Source organism: Pavona decussata, unplaced genomic scaffold, assembly GCF_977016875.1.
Source record: "Pavona decussata unplaced genomic scaffold, jaPavDecu1.1 SCAFFOLD_39, whole genome shotgun sequence".
NCBI classification, from domain to species: Eukaryota; Metazoa; Cnidaria; class Anthozoa; order Scleractinia; family Agariciidae; genus Pavona; species Pavona decussata.
Window position 1 is genome coordinate 163,450 of NW_028145461.1, and position 17,078 is coordinate 180,527.

The following is a 17,078-nucleotide window of genomic DNA, read 5'->3' on the forward strand; positions in this document are numbered from 1 at the left end:
CAGGGTGTCCCCACACGGGAAAGTTTGTGGAAAGCCGCTAACAGCAGATTTGCATTCAAAAGCATGTAAGATCTCACGATGGCCGACGAAAAGGTATGGAAATGCTCTTCTTCATTTTAATTTCAGATTTAGTTCGCTTCTAAGCCGTTCCTCAGTGAAAAGCTGGAGCTAGTATACGAAAAGGCTTTCTGTGGGGCTTTGTTTTCAACCGTGCACATGAACTTAAAGTTTGGTTCATGGCACCATCGTGCTTCGTCGAGGAGGGAAAATACGGGACTCTGTAAAACCAGGGTGCGGACGGGTGGATGCGGACGGCGGATGGTGAACGGCAGATGGCGGATGGGGCTTTTTAAAAAAAAAAAAAAAAAAAAAAAGAAAAGAAAAAGAAAAAGGAAAGTAGGATTTTGTTTTATGTTAATAAATCTCATTGTCTTTACCTCTGTTTGAAATAAATTTTCCTGTTTAGTTGAAAAGCTTGATTGCAGCACTTCACTCCTCTCGTCAAGCAAATGGTAGCCGAAGAAAGGATTTCAATTTATATGGAGTGAAGTTTGGATGGCAAGTCATTAAAGATCTGTGGAGGAGAGAGATGGCTAGAGCAAAAAATGGTAGAATGCGACGGGTGCCACAGCTATGTTACAGACACGTCTACAGAGACTGTTGGACAAGGCTTAATGTCAAACCAGCAAAAATCATGCAGGTTCATATTTGAATTAGAAAGTTATGTATAGAAATGGCAGTCATACATTTGTTGATGAGTACAACTTGTGCAAACCATGTATATAATTTTGTTATGCATGGATGCAAGAATTTCATTAGTACATAAAAAGGAATTCATGTTAGACAAAGTTATGCACTTCATTATTTTATAATGTAATTGAATATCAATGTATGAAGTCATTAAACCTTTGCATACAACATACCATCTTAAATTGGCACCTGCTTAAGCTGTTTCAAATGATAGTAACTGACAACTACAATTAATAATAAAAAAGAAAGAAGACAGTATTGTAATAATGTTATTTTGAAAAAATTACAATTTCTTTAAATTGCAGCAAAATGGAGTTATTGCTGAACTCTCTGAATACAAGGAAAGTAATCCACCAGATGCTGAAAATGTTGGAAAGACCATTGAATACCTAGATGCTTGCCGCCAGTTATTTGAGAGGGGTATATTGAGTCATGAAAAGATCACAGATGAGCATTCCAGTGTTTTGAGAAACATGTCTAATGGTTATAACTTCTTTGTTGGCTGGGCTGACTATGCCTGGGAGCAAGGTAGACTTCCATTGTTTAAATGAAAAAAAAATTAAATGTCCATAATTTGTGACAGTTCTCTCATTGACAGATTTCCTGTTTTCAATCTATTCGCATTGTTTAATATAAAGAATAACCATTATGACAGTTCCTTCATTGACAGAATTTCTGTTATGAATCTATTGTACACTCAAAGACCTCTATAATCTTTATAGTTTGTATTTGTTCAAAAAGGAATACCATAAATATTGGTAGTATACACATAAGTGATTGTTACCAGACAAACATCAATTCAACCAAGCAGCTACATGTGTGCAATGTATGTATTTCACCCTTGTTTTGATTCAAATCACTTGTCAATCTACAGAGCCAAACTTGACTGCTTCCAACCAAAAAGGGTTTCTTGCATGGCAGGTAAGTAACTTTTTTTCTATCAAATTATTCAATATTCAGTACGTATCATTATGACAGTGAAGTTGTTTTTTATTGGCAGAGGCAAGTTTAATAACAATTAAAAATCCAAATATCAACAACTTGTTAGTAATAAGCTTGCTAGGTAATCAAGCTACATGTGGAAGAATTTCATAATTCAAAGGACATTAATTTTTAATGAAAATAATTCCATGTCATGTTGATTCCCTCTCTTTCCCCCCCCCCCCCCCCCCCCAGAATTAGAAGCTAATACAAAACCTTTTTATTGTTCCCTACAGACGTGGGATTTGACAAGAGTTATGTATTATGGCTTCACTGAGTTCTGCAAACACTTTGTCAGTACCTTCCCAGGCTACTACATATGGCCTCTCCGCTTAAATGGGAGTGCACTTGAAACTATATTCAGTCAGCTGAAATTCAATATGAATGGCCAGTTGTCCAGTGTCAATTACTCAGCAGCGCTTACAACACTGAAGTTAAAAAGACGCATTCATGGGTGGAGGGGAAAGTTTGTCTACAGAAAGACACCATTATATGTAAGAGAAATTTCTCTAAAAAGAAAATAATGTTCACGTTTAGAGAACACTGGGTGAATACAAATATTATCTATTAAGCTATATCAAGGTCAATTTGGTCAAATGTAGACCAAATGGCTTTTGTTATGATGTGCATTTGCTCACATTGAAGACAAATATATCAGAAATTATGAAACTAGTTTTTTTTTTTTTTTTTTTTTTGGGGGGGGGGGGGGGGCAATAATGATTATATAATAGGCCATTTCCTGAATTGCTTTGGGCCTCTATAAATCAAACCGAGGCTAGGTGCAGTCTTTCCTATGAAAAGAAGTCTTCATTCACCTGTCTTTAAAACTAATTTCAATGAGAAAGATTATATATCTGGCCTCACTTGGACAAAGAGGCTCAAGTAACTCAGAAATGGCCTTTTTTAAAAAGGAAGTGAGATTCTGATTTTAATTTCAAGAACAGAAACAAAAGCTACTTGTATCTTTTATATAAATATACATAAAAAGTCAGCAATGTTGTGCAATTCATATTTGTTGACTACATGCAAAAAGTTATGTAAATCCAAGCAAATTATTTGTAAAAATGTTCTGTATAACTGACTGAGGTAACAGGTACAAACACGCAGTTATATGAACTTGAGCACGAAATATCTTTTAAATAAAGCAGTAAAAGGTATTTTATTATCCCACATGCTTCCTGCTAGAATATACATTGTAAAAAATAACCATAATTTAAATTGAAGATTTAAAATGATTTGATGATTTGAATTAAATGAATGAAGATTGTCAACAGCATTGAGATAATCAAATATTTATTTTTCTGAAAAGTATGTTGCAGTTCATGAATACACAACCACAATGGTTAACTCTCACCATCATTACATACTCAAATAAAGTGCTCTGCCTATCACACTACTCTGTCTACCACTACACTAATAACTTAACTAATGTAATGTTCAGGGGTTTTCTGTTAGGGTTATTCCTAAGCTGTTCAATAACAATTCTTTAGAGGCTTAGAACTCCCCCTCTCATAAATAAATTACAGCTGGATATTTCATACTCACATACTGACAGATATGGCAGACGTTAGTTGTTATGGATAAGCCATGATGAGTAAAGTTTGTTCAAACTGCACAAAATGTAAACCCAAACAGTTCTTTCTCTTATTTTGCAATATAGAAAATATTTTCATGGGAAAAAGACAATATTCTTCTTTATAAATACAATAATTATAACCTTATGATAGTATTCATTTTGTTCTCATTTTTTGACTGGTGTTTAGATGCGAGTATGTAAACATGGTTGTGATGGCACTATCATTGTGTTTCCTGGCACAATTTGGAAACACTTCAAAGCTCTTGCTGGACTCGTAAAGTAATTTTGATGACTTTTTTTTTTTAGGGGGGGGGGGGGGTTGGCTATCTCTTCCCCCCTGAGCGTGAGGAAACATGGCAAAAGAAAGAAGGGCCACACTGCTTTGCCAGCCTTGTCTTCATTTGTTGAATTACTTTTGGGATTTATGTTTTACAAAAGCAATAGGACTTTTCCCTTGTTAACATAGCTTCATCTAAACATGACGAGGGGTGGGTGAATTTGAGCCAGATATGCAAACCAGAGATGCAGGTTTGCATATCTGTCTCAAATTCTCCTAACCCCCTTTGTGTTTAGATGAGGCTAGGACAACATGGAAAAATTGTTTTAAATGCCTCTGATGATTAGTTGGCAACCTTCAGCTTATTCCTTAACATAACTTGTCTGTCCTGTGTTTGCCCCTCATGATGCTCCTCCAGACATTTCTGCGCTCTGACAAATTCATTGCACCTGATGTTGAAGATTTTACGCAATAGTCTATTATAGAGATCTGCTTTTATGCCTGGGGAAATTTTTATGCCAATGGATAACAGTGCTTCATTAAATTTCCTATTAATGCCACCGTCACTCAACACTTGTTGTTCGGCAACCTGTAACAGCCAATTTAATTATTAGTTAAAAAATCAGGAAGCAATAGTGACACTTCAACTCACAAGGCATGTTGACGAACCAAGATCACGCAAATATCTATTTGTGTAATGCACCTGCAAATGTGTTAGTGTGTCACAGAGGAGAGATCTGTTTACTGCAGCTGTCTAAAGGTAAGGTTCTTATTCCTTTGAAAAGGCAACCATATACAGTGTAACCATGTTTGATGAGAAGAAGCATATGCCTCAGTGTGCTAACCTATTCAGGTACAAATTGATTTCCAATTCGTGGATACGCAAAGGTAAATGTAGTAGAGTGAATGGTTAAATGAAAAAAAGAAATAAAAATAATGCTATTGATATCTCAAGCATTCGTTAAGAGGCCTAGGGGTGATAGTTTGCCTTAATAGTTCTAAACTAACCTTGAACAGTCTTCTACCAAATGAGTGATACCCATTTTGATTCACGACTCTCCCGAACACTTGCGTAAACTTTCGCAGAAAACAAATAAGTTCCACCTTCAAAACAACCAAGTTTCCTTCATCGAGATTATGCAGAAAACTTGGGAGGTTTGTCTTTTCGTGATCCTCCATTTTCTCAATAGCGTCTATCTCCTTCAATATCATGTTCTTAAGGCTCTGCTTAGACCTCGAAAGTGGTTGGGCAATTTGTCGTAAACGTTTTTTCAGTTTCAACGCCGCCGCAGAACCTAGCTTTAAAAGCGAAACATCGTCCTCAGAAATATCAACACTCTCTCTAGCAACCATAACTGTTGAACTAGCTTCCTGACTCTCCCTAACAAACTTAAAACCAGCGCTCGCAACACTCTCCAAAATACACGACACTATCTCCTTACCCCGGGATGGAACTGCCTTCACTATTTCCTCCATATCTCGGCTAGCTAGCACCTGCCTAACTAACTCGTACCATCTCACCTGTATTAACGCATGCTTGTCAAACGAACCCTTAACTCTTTCGGAAAATAAATCAAAGAAATGGTCATTGCAACGCTTCACTAACCCACGAAACGGTCCACTTGCCTCCAGCACATCCACATCGGCTGGCGTACTCGAATTAAAAAAAAACCCAAAGTTCGCTCTAGCTTCTCTGAAGATCCTTTCCACCACAACCTCTTCCGAAAGCGTTTTCCCGGCTAGACTGATCGAATTTATCTTCGCTCTCGAGAGTTTTTTGACGGTCTCTTTGCGAGCGGACGCCATTTTGTTTGTTATGAATCCTTCCATATTTGGGCAAAAAATACATTCGTGCTCCTGATTGGTCGGCTGATAAACCCCAGCTTGTTTCGAAACATTATAGCGGAATTTAGACGCTTCGGGGTGATATGCTTCTGATATAATCTAATACAAGAACAATTGAATACAATGTCCAGCAACTAGTGGATAAATACGAGTAAATATGAATGGCCTAATACTAAACATGGCTAAATATGGTTTGTTCTTACGCGTGCTAAAAGATCCAATAGTGCAATTCGTTATTGAGCAACGAGAGCCTCCAAACTATAGCAACTACAATAAGCTATTGATTTTCTTTCCTAACAAGGAGACAAAGCAAATCGATAAAATTCGATATCGGGAGATTAAACGTTATCAATTTTATCGATCAATCGATACTCACACGCTAGTGAACCTCATTATGAAACCGAGGCTAAGTGCAAAAGCTTTTCATACGAAAATTCATATCAAACTCATTGCGACATTTGCCCTATGTGGTATAGGGTCACGCCGACTTCCGCTTAAAATCGCTCCAAAAACCCCCTATTTTGGGCAGATCATTGCCTCTCTTCCCAAAGTAGTTTTTCGTTCCCAAATGTACCACCAGAAAAAACCTTGCAAAATATCTAATCTACTATTGACAGCAATCTGGAGAGATTTTGTCGCAATTTAGGCATGCTATGAATAATAAATGTACCGCCAAATTTCAATAAATGAAAAAATAAAAAAATGTTCAATGTTAAAAATGTTTTCGCTCCTTATGCACGACTACAGTCTCACCTTCATACAATTTTTTTGTCTATTTTTGGTCGTTTTGTCATTTTAGTAACATTCACCGCACCAATCTCGTAGAAATCCTCCAAAAACTGTTTCGGAGGACGTGACATCCGCTTTGGTCGGTCCGTGGCGTTGAGAACAGGGAGCAGGCGCAGTGGCAATTTACTTCCGGTAACGATCACCCAAGGCAAATGCCCTCTTTTGTTCTCTAAAACCCACTGGAATCGCGCTGAAATGGCCAAAATACGCCACAAAAACACTGACAAGGTATCAAGGAGACAAGGTAAGACATTTTCGTTCAATTCTTGCTCTATATTTTCGACTTCTAAACACGTTCGTAAATTCCCTTACGCCATTGCGTAACACTCACCGTGACACTCAAATTATAACGTGACATTACAAACGTTAACTGAAAGGTCTTATAAACGCTCATAGAGGTTGGACTACCTGTGGTAAAGGTTGGGCAAGATAACTTTTATTTTTCAACACATTGATAGCAAAGCACAGATTTATTGCAGAAACGGATCGTGGAAAAAGAGACGCTACACAAGAGTTTTAGCCCTAATCTGAAAGCCAAAAGTTTGTTTACCCTTGATAACGTAAGTAAAGGTGGACAGTCATCAACATTAAACATAATCAATTTTATTGTGATGTACATGTATTGTGAAATCCCTGAGTGCACGTTTTAACATGCAAAATTTGGGAGCAAGGAATCAATGAACCGGAATATTCTTATTCCGAGCACTGTAATGAACAAAATCAACAAAGAAAACAAAAGGCTGTTTTAACTCTTTTTATTCCCCAACAAAGCTCAGCCTGAGACGAAAATTTTTGGTAATTAGGCGGGACACACTCGCGGCAAATATTTTTTCATTATTTCGAGTTTTCAGGGAAATATAGAAAAATCGAATAGAAAAATGACAAGGATATATTTCACTTTAAGTGGCTTATTTAAAACCAGTCAATACACCTTACATGAACACTTCCTTTTTTTATGTTAATCTCCCCTAATTAACTTCTGAAAAGACTTCCGAATGCAGATTCTTTAGCTTAGAAATTGTAGATCCTGGTCTCATTCGAGGGAACAATGTTTCTTGTTGCTGTTAGGGGATACCTGCGAAACCAGATTTAAGGCGAAGAGAAAGTACTACCCATACTAGAAAATCCCAAAAATTCTCCTCCTCCTTTTTATTATGAAAAATCTATCACCCATACCAACCCGATGATATCAATATCCTATTTTTAGTGTCTGATGTCACCCCTCCTCCCTGTGCCCATGGGTATTGTGACGTCACCTCCACCCTATGACGTCATCGGTCATACCTTTGACGTCATTCCCCGAAATATAATGAGATTCCCCCGCAAAAAAGAGGCCTAACTGGTGCTTACCATACTACTAGCCGTGTAGCATGAAAATTTTACGGCTTCTTATTTTTGTGGATTCTGCTTATTGACCTTAGTTCCCGCAGAAAAATAAACCCGCAAAATAAAACGCTGCAAAAATTAACTCCCTTCGGTTAAAATAAAACTCCGCTTTTACACTGTAATAGACCTGTGCCACTGGGGCGATATACATTGGTCATTACATTATTTTCTATTGGAAAAAGCAACCAAAGCTTTAATTTTCAAACAAGCTCATTGGAAAGCAATCATCTATGACAAATGACTTAGTTTTCAACATCCTGCTTTCTCCATTTCTCGTAGCCAAGGAAATTCATGAGATCACCACACGTATTTTCTACAGCTTTTATGAATGGTTCCGGAGCGTTTTTCCAATGGCCAATAGAAACTGAGGCGTTTTTGTGCAACGAATAAACACCTCCTTTTTGTGTGTTTTTTGCAAGAGTACTTATCCATTCATTAACACTTGCTGACCAATCAAATCCCGCGAACTTGTATAGCTCCTGTGTTACATTTAGTGTATTGAACGCGAGATCTTCGTAGCGAACAACCTTAAAACGATCCTTTAGCCAAGGCGGAGGAGATACCAAACCTAGCCGCAAATTCTGCAGTATTGGATCGCATACCCTGTGAACATCTTTACTAAACATTGGATCCGAGTGATATTTAATCCATTTTAATTGTACCATGGAGTAAACCACAGCCCTTGGGTCTCGAACCAAGTGGATCATTTTGACGTCATATCGGTTTTTGTGTTGGAAAATCTCTTTTAACGTTTCTATTGTTTTATGAGGCACTCGACTTGTTAAAATCTTAATAACAGTGTGGTTGTGACTATTGCAAGACTCCCCTAACAACGTACTAGAAATCTTAGGCAATTTAGAAAGCGCCTTACTTTTGACAAGAAAAGACCTTCTATCCAACGCCGATAAAATGTTTTTACTGGAATTACTAAAATCACACTGGAATAAGCTATCGATTAATGAGTTGCAATATATTTTATAGTTTTTCTGCTGTTCCTCACTGGCGAAGCGAGTCTTGAACCATTCTACTGCTGGTAAATATAATGGTTCAAAGAAGTAAATCACCTCCTGATTGCTGTTAAATAATGATCCAAGGAAAGAAGATCCTCCTCGTCCTGGACTCAATATGATGAGATTTTTCCTTATAGGTAATGGCTCGTTTGTTTGCTGTTTCTCATTTCTTTCGCTGTCGCTTTCCTTCGATAAAATTTCTGTAGCTTTTAGCCCATTCCCAAACATCTTTGGTTTTTCCTCTGTTTTTAGGACTTCTGTATTCCGTTGTTGTCGCTGGTTGTCTTCGTGGTGGCGGAAATGAAGAAACTCCTTCATCAATTTGCTGGCGGAATTTATTTCTTGAATGGAGTGGGTGTGTCGCTGCAATGATCCTGGCAAAATCTGAATGTAGAAAAACACCAGAAGGAGCGAGGCACCAACAATGCAAAATAACAGAACCTTTAAACTGATCCTCATGTTTAGGCTCAGTAAATCGCCTGTACTTGAACTTTGTGGGATTTCAAACTGCAAAAGCAAAGATAAAAGATATGTGAGGCCTGGTTCACGCTAGTGTCTTACTGCCTGATATGTAGTTTTGATTTCCATCCCAGAGGATCTGCATGGGGATGATGGATCTTCAGCTATCAATTACAATTTAAGCCATTTCTCAGCTATTATCTACAATTTCGGCAATTTTTCAGCTATCAGTTAATTATGACGTATCTCTGTTAACCAGTTACCTCACACATGTTTTAGGGTTTTGTATGTTATCAACGCCGGGTGTCCCTCGGGCATTAGCCGAACAGTGTCGAGTATCGTGCGAAGCTTTCCGAAGAAGTTTCGAGTGACTACAATTTCTTTCGAGACTTTAATTCACGAACACTGTTTATCGCCTTTAGAGTCCCCACGTCTTTTATGGAACAACTCGTTAGGGGCTGCGAGCAATCCTCGTTAGCAACTTTCTCTGCAGGCATTAGCTAACCAGTAAAATTCACACTATGCTCAGACAAACTTTAGCCATGTCAGCTAACTAGCAGTTAAAAATCTGCCATTATATTTCTCAGCTGACAGTTAAAATTTTGGTCAATTCTCAGGTATCAATTAACCACATGGAGACCTTTATCCCTGTTCCTCTCCAATTCTTGACTGAGTGCTCAATACTGAATATCAGGTGTTACCCACCATGCACTATTTAATTTGAAATTCTACTCAGTTCCAGTTCTACGCTGCCCTCAAAAAACCCTTAAGAAACCGCTGGGTAAAATGATCGTGGCTAGTTCATTGCAACGGGTTCGTAAAGTTAACTCGTAACGTAAGATAAAAGTGCACAGTTACACTTCATTTTGTCTTGACATTACTCATGGCGTAACATAATCTTAATATTTTGATTGGTGTGAGACATGTAACGAAAGTGGTCGCCTTCAAATTTCAAAATTTCCTTACACAACTTTGTTAGCAATAGATCCTTAGCACTCGGCGGCCATGTTGACTTTTGGGGGAATAAAAAGCTTTGTTTTTGCACGGCAAGCTTCGGTCAGACGCGTATTCAGTGCGACGCTTGCCGTGCAAAAACGATGCTCTCCTGAGACTCAACATGGCCGCCCAGTGATAAGGGTCTATTATCATGAATTAGCAGTACCATTCGCCATTAACTACAATGGAATAGAATTCACGGTAAATTCGGTCACGTTCTCAAAATCATACAAAATACTCTTGAAATTTCCGAAAAGCGAATACAGGCTCAATTCAGATTAAATTTTTAATAAAATTTTGTTTGGTGGCAACTTGTTGCTTGGTGAGTTTTGAGCCAGTAATTGCAGCGAAAATTGTCCCGAGGCGGTGGATAAAGGCACTTGATTTATTCACTTTTATTTTAAAATACATTGCCTTAAAAGGAATTGCACTAATTCAATATTGTGAAATGTTATTTTTTCAAACTTTCAGATTAAATACTTAACTTTATCATTTTGCGCGAAGAAAATTTGTTTTGGTAGTTTTTGTCCCTCAAACACAGGAATTACCCTTAGCTATAAGATTACACTCACCCGTCATTTTAATTTTAAAAAATTTAAAAAAAAAAACATGGCAATGCGTTGTTACAATTTATAAGACAGCCCGGATTATTACAAATCACGACGGCATCAGTCTTATTATTTATCTCCCACGCAGCTTAAGCAACGACGACGGCAACGGCAACGAAAACGTCACCCGAAAATATATCTTTATTTCATTTGTGCTACTTCGCGATTATTTCAACTCGCTCAACTTTTACAAAAATGGCGAACTATCCAGGAACCAAATTGCTAGAAGTCGCGTACAAGTTAAAAGAAAATGAAAAATTCACCGTCGTGCGTTCACGTTCTCCAGAAAACCTTAAATGTGGTCATTTCACGTTGTTGTTTTGCGGCGTTGTCGTTGTGGTCGCCGTCGTCGTTGCTTAAGTTCCCTATTTGAATAACGGCTACGCAGGCTATGTTGATACACACATTTTAACACAATACAAAAAGCGTTATATAATTTACAGCGGGTATTTTTATTTCTGACAACTGCTATCACAATTCACCTACAGGCCGGTTACAAATGCGATTCACGATTTTCCGTTTTCGTTCTTTCAATAAAAGATTATTGCCTCTCATGACATAATTTCAAGGCTAGCCAACGTCATGAAGTCATGCAGTATTCAACTGATCAGTTTTCTCCACTTTTTGTAACGACGCCACAGTGCTGTGGATTTAACAGAACGAAAATTCTTCTTTTTGCCTGGATTTGTCATTCTATATTCAGATAACTCGCTTATAGCCTCTCCCATTTCTACTGTGTTATTGTGGAGTCGGTATAGTTGTGACCTCTTGTACAGAGTTGTAGATGATATCGATATAAATAATACACCTCCTAGTCTGTGTTTCAGGCGATATAAACTGTGTTGTTTTAACAGTCGAACTAAAGCTCTTGAAATTTCAGTTTTACAGTAATGAGCGTACATATCAGAGAATTACGCCAAGCTTATAAAAGAGAACATTGTTACCTTCATATATCTTGGCTCCTTTATATATTTAGCGCCGTGATTTCCATAATTAAATTCAAGCTTACTTTGTATCGCTTTTCATACATAGTGCTATCAAATGTTTTCTTGAATGGTCTACTTACTTTTAGAAGAAATAACTGATGATGATTTTCTCAATTCTACGTTTGGTGACCGAACGTTTGAGGTAGCCGCTCCCTTGTTGAAATTTTAACTTTACAGCCGACTTTAATTAATTTATTTAGATGTGATCATATCCTGTCCATGTGTCCATAGAAACGCATTTCTTTTATGCAATAAGCATCTATTTTTTCCTGCAGAATAATAATACGGTATTAAATTAGTTAGATCACAGTACTTTAATTTGTCAGAGAATCGGCGAACTGCCGAGTTTTAATGTTTTTGCTAAATACCAAATAGACATGGTATCTTCCAAATAAATATCAAATGATCAGTAAGGCTAAGATCTTGTGAATAGTACTGCACTCAGCATTCAGTTGAATTAAAATAAAGAAAAGTCGTAATTATTAGAAAAAATCACAATGTATGTTAACATTTATGACAGCTTCGATTATTACTGATAAAATACGACAGCATCACTTTTATTACAATTTGCGATAGGTAAGTTTGTTACAATATTCAACAAGCGTTAAATCAATTCACAGTGCGAATTTTAATTGATGACAACTGTTATCACAATTCACAACTGTCCAACTGCAATAGCCTGTGAACAGGCTCCCAACTTGTACTCTCGTCGCCCTGCATGCAAATTGGGAGGCTGTCCACAGGCTGAATTAAAATTAAAAGGCCTTTCAAAACGACGAATAATGGCGTTTTCTTTTCAGAAATATCTTCTCTTGTTCCACAAAGATGCAAGTATTTATTGAGAAAACTGATTACGTCACAAATCGTCTTAACGCAAAGACAAATCACAGAATCAAGAATATGTCGAAAAATATTGAAGTGATGCTGCTCAAACTTGACACCAGTAATGTACCTCTGGTAAGACACAAAATGACACCTATTGCGCTGTTTCCATGGCAGCAATTTGCTTTCGGGTCTATTTCATGTTTAATTGATGCTCTTATTTTTTTGTCTTAGTCAGACCTATCGTTTACTTTCAATGAGCTGGTGAGAAGACGCAAGGCAATGTGGGCATTTGGTGCGTTTCTCTCTCTCCTCCGCAGAGGCTTCTTAGAAAGCCTGGGGAGAGGGAAATTAAACGAGTAGAGCCTGGAGGAGAGAAATATTAAAGCGCGGGGGGGACGCTGGGAAGGGAGAGGAAAAAGAGAGAAGCCTCTGCCAGTTAACGTGCGGTTTTTGCGGTTCTCTGGTTATGGCCGAACCAGACGAAGATCTCGACGATTTTGAATATTCTTTTAAAGACCTAAGTATAGAAGGTATGTAGACGCAATTTTGGCGAAGTTTCGAGCCTGTTTAACGGATTTTTGGCCATTTGTGATACTTTCGTGATTTGTCCGCCATTTTGGATTTATGTTGAGGAGTTCTGTGTGTAACATTCCTTATTTTCTGTCTCTTAACAACGTTAACGTATGAGAAGATGCTGAATGCCAGCCAGCCACTAGTACCCCGGTAAAGAACAAAGCCAGTGGGATCGCAGGAAAGCATTTGTTGACGCCAACTTCTAAGTTTGCGAACGAACCAAACAAAAAGTGGCATCAGAGATCATCTCAAGAAGATGAGAGCCATACAACAGGTTATATAGACTTTCTTCTTGTCTTTTAGTTAAGGAATAGAATGTTAGTGATTAATTTCTACCATAATTTCCAATCCTTATAATATTCCAATTTCACAAAATTTTGTGAGGTGAGAAATCACATGAGATAACAATTGTCGTTCAAAAGGCTTTGTCCATATCTTACAAATATCCCACAGATTAATTTTTTTCTTTCTTTTATAGACTTTTTTCAATAAAGTGGCAAGATATGAAATAATCAAATATATCTTATTTATTGAGAGTCCTCAAAAGTGTAGCTCATTTATAAACAAAGGAAACAAAAGAGCACTATTACAGCTATATGTATCTTGCATGGTCTCTTTTTGAATAGTTATATGAAAATCATATGTGAACTGCAGATGAAACATGAGCGAAATTTGTGATCTTCACAGTAAAGTCAACTTAAACAGTTGAAAAAGAACCCAGGCCCCAGCGATACCGGTGCAGTGCTCTACGCTGCCAAGCCAATGTGTTAGATGTGCCATTGTGAGTTCGTAATAATTTTACCTGATATTACGAACTATATCATATGTGTTAAAAATTTATTGAATCAGTAGTTTTGCTGTTATGTGCCTTTTTTTGTCAATGTAATGATGGGGGTGCATTAAAATGAAATTAATTTGTTGAACTTGTCAGTTCCGGTGCAAAACACCATTATTTCAAGGGGTATTAACACAGAGTTAAATAACAATAATATGTAGTTATTGACCGAGTGGAAGGACTGGACAGGAAAATATTTGGCTCGAAGTATTGGCAAGTGAACTGCAGCAAGGTCTGTGCACCATGACCGAGAAACAAATGTTTTCCCGTCTGGCCCAACCTAGCTCAGTCTGTAAGCATTTTATCATATGACCGATTTAACTTTCTATTTGCATTGTGTGGCCGTACGCATCTCTAGCAGGGCCGTACGGTTTTTATTCCGGTACGGCCCTCATATTGGCATTTTATTAGTAGTTTTGATATAGATAGTGCGTGCAGGACTGTATGAGTCATATGATAATAGTATAATAGTAATAAAGTGCTGCAACTTTTATTGATTTTAATTTACTTGATTTTCTCAAAAATAGCTTTACAAAAGCTTCAGCAACAAGCTGCAACAAAGCAATCAAGTGCATTTTACAAATTGCGTAGAGAGAAATTTGTCAGCATCATCAAAGAACACTTGTGTGAAGAACATTGGTCTGAGTTGGCTCAACAGGCAGTTCTGGAAATTCTTCTCTTAGACCAAACCCAGAAAGTCCTAGCTACAAATGCTATTAAGGAAGCATTTCCCAAGAGCCTGGTATACCGGAAGACTGCAGGGAATGAAAGGGTGACAGTGTACAAGAATGTAGCCAGGAAACACTCATTCAATCTTTCATCGGAGGAGCCGTCTTCATCACCGGAGGAAACATCTGAAATTGCCAACATTCAGCAACTAATTGCAAATGTTTCAACTGAACTTGATTCTGTTGTTCAGCGTTTAGATCAACAACTCGCAGGGCACGAAATTGCGCCTGATACAGTCGCCAATGCGCCTAAGTTTTCCGTGTTGGCGATCAAGATTTGAAAGTTAGTCGCCACATTGGCGACCAGAGCCCTTTGCTTTATCCTACTTTTATGTATTGTGCAATAAATATAAAGCTCGAAAAAAAAAAATTCGGTGCGAATGGCGAGGTTTATTTGTAGCAAAACCGTCACGAACTCCCCGTCAACATCCGCCATCTTGGATATATTGGATATATATATTGTGCATTCAAATGTCCCTTTTGCTAACAGTACATATTGCGGGCTCAGAACATGACCGCATTCTGAAAATCCAAGATGGCGGATTCCGTTGCTCGGACTTTCATTAATATTCATGTCACCGAGTGATTTAAATTTAAAATGAGTGTCGACGAGGATCGGGAAAATTTTATTTCAAATATTGCTGCTCGTACAACCGGGACCGAGGATGAGGTTTTGGAATTCGCACGGGGCGTGGAAGAAAAATATGCCGACAAGAAGAAGTTTTTTCGCACCTTGCCGCTCCATGGCCACGTGGGATTACCGAAAGACAAATTGGCAATGTCCCTGGTGCTAGAGGATATCCCTTAACGACAAGAAATAGCAGCCACAATTACTTCTGCTGATGGAAACTGTCTTTTCAATGTTGTTTCGTTGGTTTTGGTGGGCGATGAGACGAAAATGAGTCTTGCGTTTGCTCGTGGCTGTAGAGCTCATTTTGAACTGTGAATTTTGAATAATTTCCAAAAATAAAAAAAAAACTTTCAAAGACATGAAATGTTGGTGATATTCATTTTTTAATGTGACCAGAATTGTCGTTTGCTATTTTTTAGACATCAACAAAACCGTCCAGGCATTCCTAATGCTAGGAAAGCTTACGATTTGATATTGTCATCCATGATAACGCATTTTCAATATTTTTTTGTTTTCGTTTCGGAAAAAAATGGCTACTAACTTTTTGGACTTGGCGACCACTTTGGAATATTTAGAAGCCAAATGTCTCCTTAAGAAAAAAGTTAATTTTGTGCCCTGATTTACTGTCATCTGTGGAAATTCAAAGGGATGTGGTTCGTGCCTTACTTGGCATCCAGAGAAAACTTCAAGTAAGGATTCAAAAACTGGGTTCCGCAATTTTGTGAATATTCATGAAGAAGTAGAGTTAGGTCCAGTCTCCCTCGGAAATCGGGCGCCATTTTGAAAACATTATCTGGTAGCCTCTTCCAGGCGTTCAGTTAGTTGGGGCGCTGCGCGAAAAAATAAAGAAAAAGCGCGCGAAGGGAAGCGAAAGAACGCCTGTGGGCAAACTTAACAAACGGTCGTTCCGGTATACCAGGATCTGGTATACCCTCTGATTGGTCAATTTTGACAGATTTTGTCAACACTAGAACGTTGCTGACGCAGATGAGAAATTCGATATGGCGGCGTTCCTTTCATCGAGTGTCAAATCTGCAATAAACAACATTCTTAAAAATTTTCCGCATGTGGAGCGCCTTCGAGAATTCTTTTACTTTATTTTCGCGAATAAATTTTCGCAAAAAGCTACTTTTCTAGGGATTTGGGGAAAAAACCATTAAATTAATTGGGCCGAGATAAGCCCATTAAACTTTCGTCTCGTTCAGTTCTGATCATTATAAGGATAAAGGAGATCAGTTTACGTCTGGAGTTGCAACCGCGAAAAATATCAGACGTTCGTCAGGATAAATCTTGTTTCCTAGCCAGAAACGTAATAAATTTTGGTCCACGAGCGTTGATTCACCAATCAACACGAAAATGAAAAATCACTGGCGCATAAGACGGTTGAACATCACGACATAAACAACGAAGGAGCTTTTAAAACACTTTAATGACTGTTTGTTCTCCGTCGATATTCATGGCAGAATCGATTTGGCCACAAATATAAATAGGCGATACTCCCAACGTACTTCAAAATGGTCATCACCACTTGTCTGTCCGCCAAGGATTTGCTGGTCGATTCCTGTAGATCTCTTGAGTGCGTGTTAGCACGCCTCGCGGAAGGAGTATATCTCCAGTCGGCGATCTAGCGTTCGTCTGTCGTTTTGCCGCTTTCAGCGATTCTCTTTCCACAATCCCCGAGAATAGTTTCACAATACTGGCATGCGTTCTAGCCAGTATTCTTGCACAGGTCAAACTACTTACATTCGAGAAACTTGGGTCTCTTTTCAGTTCGTGCCCCAACGAACTGGCAAGGTCGGCCAACACTATTAAACATGTATTAA

The 17,078-nt window shown here is 38.1% G+C and overlaps 3 protein-coding genes across 3 annotated transcripts; 2 read left to right on the plus strand and 1 right to left on the minus strand.

The window, feature by feature from the left end:
• Positions 1-407: 407 nt before the first annotated feature.
• On the plus strand, positions 408-5,509 carry LOC146483307 (uncharacterized). Its single transcript, XM_085106046.1, has 5 exons — positions 408-700; positions 1,056-1,278; positions 1,625-1,671; positions 1,968-2,225; positions 3,495-5,509. The coding sequence occupies exons 1-5, from the start codon at positions 590-592 to the stop codon at positions 3,588-3,590; spliced, it is 735 nt and encodes a 244-aa protein (XP_084962172.1). The 5' UTR covers positions 408-589; the 3' UTR covers positions 3,591-5,509.
• A 1,950-nt stretch (positions 5,510-7,459) lies between these two features.
• Positions 7,460-11,840, minus strand: LOC146483308 (carbohydrate sulfotransferase 3-like). Its single transcript, XM_085106006.1, has 2 exons — positions 11,744-11,840; positions 7,460-9,121 (listed from the first exon to the last, which is right to left on the minus strand). The coding sequence occupies exon 2, from the start codon at positions 9,071-9,073 to the stop codon at positions 7,847-7,849; it is 1,227 nt and encodes a 408-aa protein (XP_084962132.1). The 5' UTR covers positions 9,074-9,121; positions 11,744-11,840; the 3' UTR covers positions 7,460-7,846.
• Positions 11,841-12,942: 1,102 nt separating this feature from the next.
• LOC146483309 (uncharacterized) lies at positions 12,943-15,875 on the plus strand. Its single transcript, XM_085106007.1, has 3 exons — positions 12,943-13,018; positions 13,180-13,335; positions 14,424-15,875. Exons 1-3 carry the CDS (start codon positions 12,955-12,957, stop codon positions 14,903-14,905), a joined length of 702 nt encoding a protein of 233 aa, XP_084962133.1. The 5' UTR covers positions 12,943-12,954; the 3' UTR covers positions 14,906-15,875.
• Positions 15,876-17,078: the final 1,203 nt, after the last annotated feature.

Bases quoted from the DNA above. Each gene is read 5' to 3' on its own strand.
- LOC146483309 (XM_085106007.1), top strand. From the start codon at position 12,955: ATGGCCGAACCAGACGAAGATCTCGACGATTTTGAATATTCTTTTAAA. The intron at 13,019-13,179 runs GTATGTAGACGC...ACGTATGAGAAG, and splicing joins TAAAGACCTAAGTATAGAAG to ATGCTGAATGCCAGCCAGCC. The intron at 13,336-14,423 runs GTTATATAGACT...TCTCAAAAATAG, and splicing joins AGATGAGAGCCATACAACAG to CTTTACAAAAGCTTCAGCAA.
- LOC146483308 (XM_085106006.1), bottom strand. From the start codon at position 9,073: ATGAGGATCAGTTTAAAGGTTCTGTTATTTTGCATTGTTGGTGCCTCG.
- LOC146483307 (XM_085106046.1), top strand. From the start codon at position 590: ATGGCTAGAGCAAAAAATGGTAGAATGCGACGGGTGCCACAGCTATGT. The intron at 701-1,055 runs GTTCATATTTGA...TTTAAATTGCAG, and splicing joins AACCAGCAAAAATCATGCAG to CAAAATGGAGTTATTGCTGA. The intron at 1,672-1,967 runs GTAAGTAACTTT...TGTTCCCTACAG, and splicing joins AAGGGTTTCTTGCATGGCAG to ACGTGGGATTTGACAAGAGT.